This window comes from Urocitellus parryii, unplaced genomic scaffold (assembly GCF_045843805.1).
Source record: "Urocitellus parryii isolate mUroPar1 unplaced genomic scaffold, mUroPar1.hap1 Scaffold_1607, whole genome shotgun sequence".
Classification (NCBI taxonomy): domain Eukaryota; kingdom Metazoa; phylum Chordata; class Mammalia; order Rodentia; family Sciuridae; genus Urocitellus; species Urocitellus parryii.
In genome coordinates this window covers 9985-22962 of record NW_027552130.1, presented here as the reverse complement: position 1 = coordinate 22962, position 12978 = coordinate 9985, and the positions used below count along the sequence as shown (strand labels likewise).

General features: G+C 39.3%; 1 protein-coding gene across 2 annotated transcripts; it reads right to left on the bottom strand.

Moving 5' to 3' along the window:
* Positions 1 to 2760: 2760 nt before the first annotated feature.
* LOC113194081 (GTP-binding protein Rit1) lies at positions 2761 to 12302 on the bottom strand. Of its 2 annotated transcripts, none has more exons than XM_026405039.2 (6): positions 12164 to 12302; positions 11621 to 11768; positions 11395 to 11451; positions 7515 to 7588; positions 7103 to 7294; positions 2761 to 5414 (listed from the first exon to the last, which is right to left on the bottom strand). In XM_026405039.2, the coding sequence occupies exons 2-6, from the start codon at positions 11724 to 11726 to the stop codon at positions 5184 to 5186; spliced, it is 660 nt and encodes a 219-aa protein (XP_026260824.1). In that variant the 5' UTR covers positions 11727 to 11768; positions 12164 to 12302; the 3' UTR covers positions 2761 to 5183. The 2 variants fall into 2 exon arrangements, with proteins under 2 accessions (XP_026260824.1, XP_026260825.1); XM_026405040.1 differs by having other exon boundaries at positions 12218 to 12296.
* Between the last annotated feature and the right edge of the window lie 676 nt (positions 12303 to 12978).

The window sequence follows — 12978 nt, the reverse complement described above, 5'->3', positions numbered from 1 at the left end:
TGGGGGTGCTGTGGCTGTGGCTCAGGAGTATGTGTGAGGCACTGGGTTTGATTTTCAGCACCATGTATGAATAAAATAAAGGTCTATCAACTATAAAAAAATATTTTTAAAAAAGTGTTTGGGGGCTGGGGTTGTGGCTCAGCGGTAGAGTGCTCGCTTAGCATGTGCAAGGCTCTGGGTTTGATCCTCAGCACCACATAAAAATAAATAAATGTATTGTGTTCAACTACAACTAAAAAATATATATTTTTAAAATAGATTTATTTATTTACTTATTTACTTACTTATTTATTTTTATGTGGTGCCGAGGATTGAACCCAGTGCCTCACACATGCAAGGCAAGTGCTTTACCACTGAGCCACAAACCCAGCCCAAAAATAAATATTAAAAAAAAAAAAAAAGCATTTGGGATGCAGTTCTTTTGCTTGCCTAGCATTCACAAAGCCCTGGGTTTAATTCCCAGAATCACCAAAAAAAAAAAAAAAATAATAATAATAATGATTTCAAAATCTATGTCTTGCCTTTCTCAAGATTGGGTTTAGAAAACTTGTAACACCAACAATTATTTATAAAGTGTTTATCAAATTTATAAAAAAAAATTCAGATTAATCTCTCCAATTTCCTTCTTCTTCCATTAGCTCCTAAGGAGTTGGGGTCCTTTTATCTGCCATGGACCTTACTAATTCCTTCCTCTTCTGAATTCCCATAACATTCTCAGTTTGGAGCATATAAGTTCCTATACTATAACCTACTACACCTTAAGATTGGTTTTAGGGCTGGGGTGTAGTCAGTCGAAGTCAGTCAGAGTCAGTTACCTAGCATGCTCAAGGTCCTCAGTTCACCTGAGCCCCAGTACTACAGAAAGGGTAGGGTAGGAGGAAGGGAAGAAGATTGATGGTATATGCAATATTTGAACCCAAGGCCTCATGCATGCTAGGCAAGTGCTCTACCACTGAGCTAGCCCTGTGTATAAAAATTTTATCTAAACTCCAGAGTGAAGGTGGTATTTTATATTCCTTTGAATCCTACTATGCTTCATGCTTACAGAAGAGGCACTTGGGCTGAACTTCATTACCTATGCTAACAGAGATTACATTAAAAAATGGAAGGCCCTTTCTCCATTACCCTTGTTTCAGTGGTAGACTCATTCATGAGTTCACGGGCATTTGGGCTGATTCCATCATTCAAAAATATTCCATCACTCAAAAAATGTTAAAAAATGAGTAAACAAATATATTTCTCCAATGTCCAAACTAGGTCATGTTGGTTACCAACACTAGTATGTATTTACAGTAGTGGAGATAAAAGCAAAGACTTTCACTTAAGCTCAGTGTAGTAGTGCATGCCTGTAACCCCAGCAACTAGGGAGGCTGAAGCAGGAGGATCACCAAATTCAAGACCAGCCTCAGCAATTTAGCAAGCTCCAAAGCAACTTAGAAAGACAGTTTCAATACAAAAGATTAAAAAAAAAAAAAAAAAAGAGCTGGGTATGTGGCTTATCAAGTGCCCCTGGGTTCAATCCCTGTTATCTAAATAAATAAATAAAGGATGGGGGATATATTTTAGCGACAAAGCACACAATGGTTTAATCTACAGTACAAAAAAAAGTTATTCTCATTCTCCCACATCTTAGTTTATACGTATTTGAAGCAACTGCATAATCTTCAATTAGGAGACAAATGTACTATAGTTTTCCATTTGTGTTTTCCTGTCTCCTCACAAAGAAGTAATCTCTGAATCAATACTCACTAGCAGTTGACCGTATGTTGTAGGCACTCAAATATTTTTTTTTTTTTTTTTACATAATGCCTTTATTTTTATGTGGTGCTGAGGATCGAACCCGGGTCCCACCCATGCTAGGCGAGCGCTCTACCGCTGAGCCACAATCCCAGTCCACTCAAATATTTTTGAATGATGGAATCAACCCAAATGCCCAGGAACATATGAATGAATCAAGAATGAAATAATGGGGGCTGGGGATGTGGCTCAAGCGGTAGCGCGCTCGCCTGGCATGCATGCGGCCCGGGTTCGATCCTCAGCACCACATACCAACAAAGATGTTGTGTCCACCGAGAACTAGAAAATAAATATTGAAAATTCTCTCTCTCTCCCCCCTCTCTTTAAAAATAAATAAATAAATAAAACAGTTCTTGTCATTTACCTTTAAAAAAAAAAAAAAGAATGAAATAATGACATTTCCCGGTAAGTGGATGAAAATGGAGAACATCATGCTAAGTGGAATAAGCCAAACTCAGAAAATCAAGGGTAAAATGTTTTCTGTCCTATGTGGAAGCTACAGCAGAATGTGGGGGGGATTGCAGATAGCATAAACTGAATGGGAAGATCAGTGTAGTACAAAGTGGAGAACAAGAGGGAGGAGGGGAAAAGGGCAGAAATACGTATTTAACAAAATCAATATAACCATTTTTAATTTTATTTATTTATTTGGTACCAGGGATCGAACCCAGGGTGCTTAACCACTGAACTACATCCCCAGTTCTTTTAATATTTTATTTAGAGACAGGGTCTTGCTAAGGTGCTGAGGATGGTTTTTGAACTCGTGATCCTCCTGCCTCAGCCTCCTGATTGCAGGCATGTGCTACTGCACCTGGCTATATATATTTTTTTGAGACAGCGTCTATCTGAATTGCTCAGAGCTTTCTCAAGTTGCTGAGGCTGTTCTACAACTTGCAATCCTCCTACCTCAGCCTTCCAAGTTTCTGGGATCACAGACATGCTATATTTTTTCCTTAAAATGAGCTTTCTAAAATGATTCCAAATATTTCTACCCACTCATATAAGTAAAAGAAAAGCCCAACAAATTCTTTGAGTTTTGTATTGTCATACAAATTGTCTTCATATACAAGTGCATAAATGAAAAACTTCCCCCAAAACATCACAGTAGATGAAATTTTGCTAATATATCACAAAGTTAAAACATGTCCCCTTCTGAATTCTAACCAGCTAATTTTAGACATGAGTTTCTGAATCTTTTAATTTACTGATCTGATATGGACATAAACTGTTCCAGTGCCTTTCAATGTGTCCCTGAATTTTTCTCTCTTCAAAGTTCCAGGCAGTAATTAATCTTAATGCCCTTGAATTGGATAAAGCTGATTATTTAGAGCTCATAAATTACCTACACTATATGACCACTAAGAAAAGAGATATGACTTACACATATTAGACCCCTCAAACTATCTAGCACCATGAATGAACAGAATTCTCAGTACTAATTAAGCGACTAGTTTATCCAGGAATCAAATATGTGTCAGTAATAAGTCTTAAAAACACTAATCTTATTTTTTGCATATGCAATACAAATTTCCTTCAGTCTTACAGATTTCCTGGCACATTCTACATTGCAATTATATAACTGTCATTTTCTTGCTTAATGCTAATAATTCCCTAGTTCATTAGTAATGAGAAACTAAGGCATTAAACTTAAAAGGCTCTAAATGTGGTAAAATACTGTAATAGAATTGCACTGTATTTCTACTTCCATGCTTCTCCAAAGTGTAATGGTTCCTGTGAGATTTTTGTTCTGTGCAGACTCAAATTTTGGGTCTTTCATTTTTAGATGGCTGAGTACCATAAAGCATGATTTATTTGGTAGCAAAAACGTTTTCAGGAGTTTCAAAAAGGACCACTACTCAGAGCTAAAAAAATTTTAGAACTTTTCTTTAAATCTAGACCATAAACAGTTAGTTTATAAAGAAAAACATAACAACCCTGTCGTCCTGCTTCTAACAACAGAAAACAGTAGGTTGAGCTTTCAAAGAGGTGCTACACAAAATCATCCTCTGAGAGTGACACAAATAGTGCTTCAGTGACGTTGAATATTCAACACGTGACTCATTACTCTTAGCACTTTTGCATTTACTCTCCACAGGTCTATTTGGATAGCAAAATGATTCTGATCCTCAAAAGAGAAGTTACCAGCAATGTTTAAAGCAGTTTCTTTCTAGGACTATAGTTTCTCAACTACATAAATGGAGAAAAGTGGTTAGGCCAAACTGTCAAGGCTCAGACAACCCTGAGGTGAACTTAGTAAGGTCCTCTTAAGGAAATCTTAGGATTACAAACCCAATGTATAAATATTAAAGCTTTATGACTGACCCATTAAGCAGAAAAACCACAGACTTTCTTTGAGCAAAGTCTAGTGACTGTTGATGTCAAGGAGGCCACATGATTTTACTCCAACTTTTGAAAATAAAGTCAGTTAACAAAGGGCCTAAAAATCATTTTGTCAGGTCTTGCTCTTCCAAAGAGTACAAGAAAGATAAGGGAAAGTACTAGGAAACAATGTCTTAGTGTGTGTAACTGTGGAGAAAAAATAAATTTGTACAAGGCAATGGCTGTCCCAACTAAGGACAAACAAAAGTTTAGCAATCCAGTGTTTACCTTTGAAGGTAAAGAAAGGCAAAACCCTGAAAAGAACTTAAGAAGCTCCTAGGAGAAATTTTCATTACCTTTCATATGCTTCTGTCTATTCTTACCCCTCCCAGTGTCTGGACCAAAGGTGCACTTCTCAGAAAAGCCAGGCTTGTACTGGGAACAATGTTCTGACCCTACCTTTTTCTAGCCAACTTCCTGCAAGCATCTGATCCGATTTACCCAAATCTCATCACTCCATAATCTGAACAGATGTCAGCTCCATAGCTATTTGCTGAACTTTAGCACTGATCTCTTTAGCACTGATTTCCCTGTATGATTTTTATTCTGTGACACGGAAGCTCAGTATGAATAGATGAGACTGAGGTCCTTCTCTGGGACAGTCCCAAGAAACTGAAGTTAAAGGATGATTGGGGAGTGTACAGCACATTCCTCTTGCAAAATCATCAAACACACATGGTATACATATTCTCCCAGGATATAAAAAATTTACATTAATTAATTAACATCAGCAAAATAACCCAAAACAATGGTAGATCAAATTCTAATGTGATAATTTAAAAGCAGACAGTGCGTCACTGGGTTAATAAATCAGAATCAACTAAGAAACAATACTTTAAATACCACATTATTGAAAACTCCTAGTAGGCACGTCCCCCTCATCAGTTACTTTTAAAATAATGGTCATAACAGGAGAAAGAGCAAGCACCATGCTTACTACTGCAGGTTACTGGACTGCTTCGATCAAGCACTGCAGTTCACAGATAAAAACACTTCACATCTTCCCTTCAAGTTACTGAATCTTTCTTCTTCCGGAATGGGGATTTTAGCCTCTTCCATACACTGCTTTTGGGTTTGGATTTTTTCTCCATAGCCAGCACTGCCTCCTTCTCTTTCTTCCGTATCTCCCGTACAAGTGCATGGAAGACATCATCAATGTAATAGCGGTATGCAGCAGAAGTCTCAAAAAAAGGGCAGCTGAACTCCCGGGCCAGAGCCAATCCTTCTTCCTTGGTGACCTTTAAAAGTGCAAACATGAGCAAATTTAGAGGGCTAACAGAAAACCCATTACAACTGTATAAAAGTAAATAGGCGGGGCCGGAATTGTGGCTCAGTGGCAGAGCACTTGCCTGGCATGAATCAGGCCTTGGGTTTGATCCTTAGCACTTAGCACTACATATAAATATGTAAATAAAATTTAAAAAGATCCATTTACACCTTAAAAAAAAAAAGTAAATAGGCAACCTTAACAGGAGGAGAACATCTCAACTCTGAAGGTATGCAGGTAGAATCCAGGCACTTTTATAATTTGGGGGGACTAGATTACATGGCTTTTTCTGCCTTAAAATTATATGGTTCTATTTCTGATCTTTTTTCAAGATAACTTTTTAGAACAGATTACTAAATAGATATGGACATCAATATGCAAGACTAATTTTCTCCACACTTTCCATTTTAAGAAAGAAAAGCACAAACAAAAGAGATATATACTTAAACTATAATACTGAAAATTTCGAGGAACCCCAAATCAATATATCCAATTCTGGATAGGCCATAATTTCTCCTACTTTTGGGCAGTAAGACTGTTTCTGATTTTCTGCTACCATAAATAGCCTGGCAATGAACACTTTGCATATAACCTCTTGAACAGATTTTTCCAAGGCTTAACAGAGAAGCATTACAAATTGACCCAGGTGTAGTAGTTCGTGCCTGTAATTCCAGCCACTATGGAGGCTGAGGCAGGATTGCAAGTTTGGGGTCAGCTTCAGCAATGTATCTCAAAATAAATAAAAAGGGCTGAGGATAGAGATCAGTGGTAGAGCCACACCTGGGTTTAATCTCCAGTTACCAGTAAAAATAAATAAAATTACAAATTTAACAACTGTCAAAATACTTTCAAAAGATTTGTATCATTCATTGCTTTCACTAGTAGTCATGAATGTCTTACTATACTTTCAACCTCTACCACAAACAGCAATTTTAAGTATTTTCACTAACTTGAAAGTTATCACTTATTTTTCTTTCTTTCTTTTTTTTTTAATGGTATAGGGAATTCAATCCAGGGGCACTTAACCAACCACTGATCCACATCCACAGCCCTTTTTAAGTTTTTATTTTGAGAAGGGGTCTCACCAGGTAGGCCTCATTAAGTAGCTGAGGCTGGCCTTGAACTTGTGATCCTTCCGCCTCAGTTCCTGAGTTGCTGGATCACAGATGTGTGCCACCACACCTATACTGTTTAAACAGATTTATTTCTGAAGTTTTAGTCAATGATCATTCCACGACCTTTTACTTGATGGATATTCTATTCTATTCTGATCATAACCCTGGGGCTTCCTGTAAACTGAGTCTCCAATCCAGATTTTATCCATATTTTTTTTAATTTTTTTTGAGAGAGAGAGGGAGAGATTTTTTTTTAATATTTATTTTTCAGTTTTTGGTGAACACAACATTTTTATTTTTTATTTTTATGTGGTGCTAAGGATCGAACCCAGCGCCCCCCTGCATGCCAGGAGAGTGCGTTACCGCTTGAGCCACATCCCCAGCCCTTTATCCATAATATTAGCAAATAGATACAGCAAAATTTTCAAGGTTAGGGAGAAGCTAATTTTGATTTTCTATTTTAAGGCAAAGAAATCTGTAAACCAAGAAACATAAATGACTTATTCTACAAGATGTTAGACAACATTTTCTTCTCTTTCCTCACCTGTCTTAGCTGTTTTAGGTCAGACTTGTTTCCCACAAGAACCACAGGTGTGTCATCAGTACGTCGAACTCGATAGATGAGCTGTTTGAACTCCCGAACTTCATGGAAACTTCGGCGATCAGTGATAGAATAACAAATGATAAACCCTTCTCCTGCCCTCATATACTGATCCCGCATGGCTGTAAACTCTGCCTAAAGAAACACATAGATCAATAATGTATTGATGTAACCTAGATCTATATACACTAGCTATTTATTTCAGTTTAAAGAAGAGGTAAGTCGATTACCTGCTATCCTGAGTCAGAGTGCATGAAAAATTAAGAGAGATAAACTAGTGATCTCTGCATAAGCCTTCCCCTCCCATTTACTAGAGTAAAACAGCCTTTACTCATAGCTTTCTGGGATTTAATACCTGTCCAGCTGTATCCAAAATGTCCAGATTGGCAGGCTCATCATCAATACGGATTCGGATTTTATAAGCGTCTTCTACAGGAGGGAAGAAAGGTGTACTATAAATCCATACACACAGAATGAAGTGTCTATTTTAAAATTCATAAAGATACTGAAGTTGATTCTACCCCCCCTCCCTTTTTTTGTACTAGGGACTATACCCAGAGGATCAGGGCACATCCCCAGTGCTTTTCATTTTGAGACAGGGTCTTGCTAACTTGTTGAAGCTGGCCTTGAATTTGTGATCCTTCTGCCTTAGCCTCCCAGGTCACAGGTCACCACACAACCTCTAAACTTTTTTTTTTTAAGCTTACCACTGAGCTATATTCCTAGGCCTTTTTATTTTAAGACAGGGTCTTGCTAAGTTGCTAAGGCTGACCTTGAATTTGAGATTCTCCTGCTTCAGCCTTCTGAGTCACTGTGATTACAGACATGTGCCACTGTACCCAGCTCTTTGTATTAACAGTATATGTGTATATATATATATATATATATATATATATATATATATATTTTTTTTTTTTTTTTTTTTAAAAAAGCCCTCTAAAGATAGGAAAGAGAGATGTAGCTTTTTTTAAATTTTTTTATTTTTTCTTAGTTCTCGGCGGACACAACATCTTTGTTTGTATGTGGTGCTGAGGATCGAACCCGGGCCGCACACACGTTAGGCGAGCGCGCTACCGCTTGGGCCACATCCCCAGCCCTGTATTAACAGTATAGATAAAAGAAAAACCGGGGCTGGGGATGTGGCTTAAGTGGTAGCGCGCTGGCCTGGCGTGCGCGCGGCCCGGGTTCGATCCTCAGCACCACATACAAACAAAGATGTTGTGTCTGCTGAAAACTAAAAAATTAATATTAAAAAATTCTCTGTCTCTCTCTCTCTCTCTCTCTGGCTTTAAAAAAAATTTTTTAATATAAAAAAAAAAAAAAAAGAAAAACCATAACTTACTTTACTACACTTTCTAAATAATCCATATTGTCACAATTCTTCCCTTATGTAAGACATTTTATTTTATGCTTATTACTATTATTATTATTGTTATTATTTTAAGGAGATGGGATCTCCTTAAAAGAGGCCAGTCTCCTGGGATCAAATAATCCTCATGTCTCAGCCTCCTGAGTAGCTCTACTCATGCAGGCTAGTGCACCTGGTTTATTTAAGGTATGTTATTTTAGTAACCTTGGAAATCATAGAAAAGAAGAATAAAAAACCCACTCAAGGACTGGGGTTGGGATTGTGAGGCACTAGCATCGATTCTCAATACCGCGTATAAATAAATAAATAAACTATCAACAACTTAAAAAAAAAAAAACAGTCAATATTTTCATACCCCAAAACAACTGCTATTTATACCCCAATATATTTCCTTTTAATATTTTTTCTTGAATCCCTATTTCTGACCTTTTAATATTTTTTCTTGAATCCCTATTTCAGAGATGAAGAGCCTATTAAATCAGTGTTTCTCAAACCACAGGTCATGGTCCTTTGGTATTAGTAAGTTGTGACATAAACCTAATGGGGGGGAGCCAACATTAAAATAGATAAGCAAAGACTTTATGGGTATGGTAGCACGTGCCTACAATCCCAGCAACGCTGGAGGCTTAGAGTATAAGCTTGAGACCTTGTCTCAAAAAATAAAAAGGAGGGGCTGGGGTTGTGGCTCAGAGGTAGAGTGCTGGCCTGGCATATGTGAGGCACTGGGTTCGATCCTCAGCACCACATAAGGTAAAATAAAGACATTGTGTCAGCCCATAATTAAAAAGTAAATATTAAAAATAATAATAATAGTAATGATAGAGGGCTGGGGATATAGCTCAGTTGGTAGAGTGTCTGCCTCACATGCACAAGGCCCTAGGTTCAATCCTCAGCACCACAAAAAAGAAAAATAAAATAACAAGGAGTGGGGATGGATGGAGCTGGCATTGTGGCTCATGGTAGGGTGCTTCCCTAGCACGTGTAAGGCACTAGGTTCAATTCTCAGCACCATATAAAAAATAAATAAAGGTATTGTGTCCACCTATAACTGGCGGGTGGGGGGGAAGGACTAGGGATGTGGCTCAATGGTTAAGTACCCTTGGGTTCAATCCGCAGTACCGCCAAAACCAAAATAAAATAGAAAAGCAAAAGCTTAAATAAGAGACAAAAATCCTAGAGAACATTATATTTAGAAAGGTAAGCAAAATTTCATGATATTTTAATTTGCTACAAACATACCTGCATATGTATAATAAGTATCCATCAGCAAAATATATTCATACTTATATTTGTATCAGTTACAATGTAAAGTTGTAGTCTGTAGCCAAAGTTTAAAACAAAATGTAAACTGGGTGAGAACAGACACCATATCTTTTTGTTTGCCACTGTACCCCAGGGCCTACCCCAGTTCTTGGCTCATAACAGCAACCCAAGAAACCTAAGTAGCTGCTGTTGAATCAGACAGTGTCATTAGATAATGGGAAAAAATATTCACTAATATCAAAAAGTACTTCATATGGTTAGGGGTGTAGTTCTATGGCAGACCATTTAATTTTAGCAACTGTAAGGCTGAGTGTGATCCCCAACACCAAAATAGATAGATAGATAGATAGATCTGGTATTGTATCTGAAAAACAAAAACTGTTTCTATTTTTCCCAAACCCACAGAAGTACCTACTGTATAAAATGACCACATCCAAAGCTGGGCTACCACTGAACACTCTTTCAGCAGCAGGGGCCTGACCTGATGGAAAGTCTTTCTAGAGACCCAGTATCATGGCAAAGTGCCACATACTGAAAATAACAGTGGTAAGGCTGCCTTTCTGTGTCCTCCCTCACCTTTACTTATTTATACTAAGATATAATCCCTTAGAATTAAACCTGCTTCCTTAAGGTTTAGGGATGACATTAGTGTTCTTAGTCTTAGGAGAAAAGAACAATTAAAAAAAAAAAAGGCAAAACAAACAAAATGACTTTTTTTACTCTATCAGCATTCTGACAATAATGAGAGTTAAAGACTACAAATGACAGGGAAAACGATACCATTGTATAATGAACTTCAGGTATAAGGAAGTAAATGAAAGGCTTCAAGTGGAAGAAGTCCAGGCCGTACATGCCTGGGTTGTAAGAGTTCAGGAGGCTGGCTCTACTTGTTTTTCTGCTTCCTTTTGTGGAAGTTCAAACCAGCTGACTCATACTTACAGTCAGTTTCAAGTCAGACCCTTAGAGAAGTGATAGTAAGTAAGTGGCCTTTAAGCTTTGCCTTTAGTCTAACCATACAGCACACCAACCAAAAAAAAAAATATGACAAAGAAAGTTGTCCCATTAATACTCAGCTCAATATAGAGACTAAAGAAGGCTTATGTTTAAAAATCTAGAAAAAGAACTATTCAATTGTTTACCAACCACTATTATACCCTTGTTTCTAAATAAATCTGAATTAGATGATGAAAAAGGCTCAAAATATAAATAGAAATTTAACAATATTTCATGGGTTTTTTTCCTCAGGTTAATATGCTCTTTCTGGTATTGGACCAAATAAACATGTCTGAGAGGTTTGTTTCTGCAAAGAAAAACTGAGTATTTATTATTAATTGTTTTTTAAAATTGACATTTACCAAACATTTAACAAGATACCCCCCCTCCTTTTTTTGTACTGGGGATTGAACTCAGGGGCACTTGACCATGATCCACAAACCCAGACCTTTTTATTTTTATTTTGAGAGTTGCTGAGGTTGGTCTTGAATTTGCAATCCTCCCATGTCAGCCTCCCAAGTGGCTGGGCTTACAAGTTGGCACCACCACTTCTGGCTCTAAGATACTTTTACAAGGTGTATTTGGAAATCTGAGAGAGAATCTGACTTACCAATGGTGGGGTCATGATCTTCTGGGAATCTGTGGCTGATGAACTGCATGGTCATGGCTTCAAAACAAGAAATGAAAGTTAAAATCCTCACCAAGGTGACCCACAGAAAGGATTGAAAGTATCAACATTGCACAACAAATAGCCAGTAACCCCACTGGCTTGGGTAGAGGTCATTTATTTGAAGTTCCTTTTCATCCTTACTTATAAAATGGAAAATGTCACCTACCACTCTTCCCCACACCACCAGCACCCAGCATCACTAATTTGTACTCCCGTGAGAGCCCTGCAGGGTTGCTACAGCAGCTACCAACAGGGCGAGTTCCAGAATCCATTGTCCTTTTGGGAAATCCTGGGCGGCCCCACGGAAAAGCCACCTAGAAGGAAAGCAAAAGATATCTAATGCAGGGTGGACACGCCGTGCCGGCGGTCCCGAAGCGCCCTACTTTCCCAGACATATTATGGCCTATTGCTCCTAACACCTCAGAAACCTTTCTGGGGCCCCAAGAAGCCCCACATCCTCACCCTCTCAGAGATGCTACCGTCCTATGACACATCACAGGTTTCCCCACTTACTTCTCCCACAAAGAAATTTACAATCTTTTCAGAACGGGGCACCAAGACAAGAAAGGGAGCCAAGTGGGAAGCCTGGGGTCTGGGGACCAAACGCAGGCTGCTGCTGGGCTGCAGGGGCTCGTCCCACCGCGGCGCGAGGTTCCGCCCCCTCCCCGATCCGGCCCCACCGTCCCCCAGGCCCTGGCGCCCCCGTCACCTCAGGCCGCTGGGCCCCGCAGGCAGGGAGGCCCTGGTCTGGCTGGGCACCCACCCGGTGCTCCTTCGCTGGCGGGAGGATCGGGCTCTGACCTGTGACCCCTCCCGCAGCCGGGTAAGATGGCGCCACCGGCACTGCGTCCCCACGGGAGGGGCAGGGCCGCCCCGTGACGCCTGCGGGTGCCCCGCCCTCGCGGGGCGGGACATCGCCCCTTCCAGGACCCAAACCTAGTTCCGCAACGGGCCACAAAGGCCCACTGGTCACGTACCAGTTTCAAGGTCTGCACGTAGAGACTGGGTTTTAAGGCAACAGCATAAAGTGAACTGACCAGTCAGGAGGAGGCAGCGCGTGATACGCAGGGGATCTTTCAAAGGTGGCGTTCGCTGGTGGTTGTCGTGGGGCAGACAGAACTTACACCAGTTTAAGGCCAAAACAGCAAATGAGGAAAGGGACCACCTCACCCCTCAATATTCTCCCAAAACAGAGGACTGAGATGGAATTTAGGGACGACTCTCCTCCATTGCAGAAAAAGCTTTCATTTCACAAGCACAATTTAGATCCTTGAAATTAGGAGTCAAAGGGCAGATGTTCACAACCATCTAGTAATCCTAATCAGAGGTCTTTATGTATTTTAAATATATCTATAAAACATTAAAAAACGTGCTTCAGGGCAACTGCATGCATTGGCCCCTGGCTTCCATTCTCAGTACTGCCCTTCAAAATTGATTTTTTGAAATTACTTCTCTCTGGCAGGAAAGGATATAACTCAAGAGCTTATCATTGCACATGCATCTCCAGGCAGCACACACATGTAC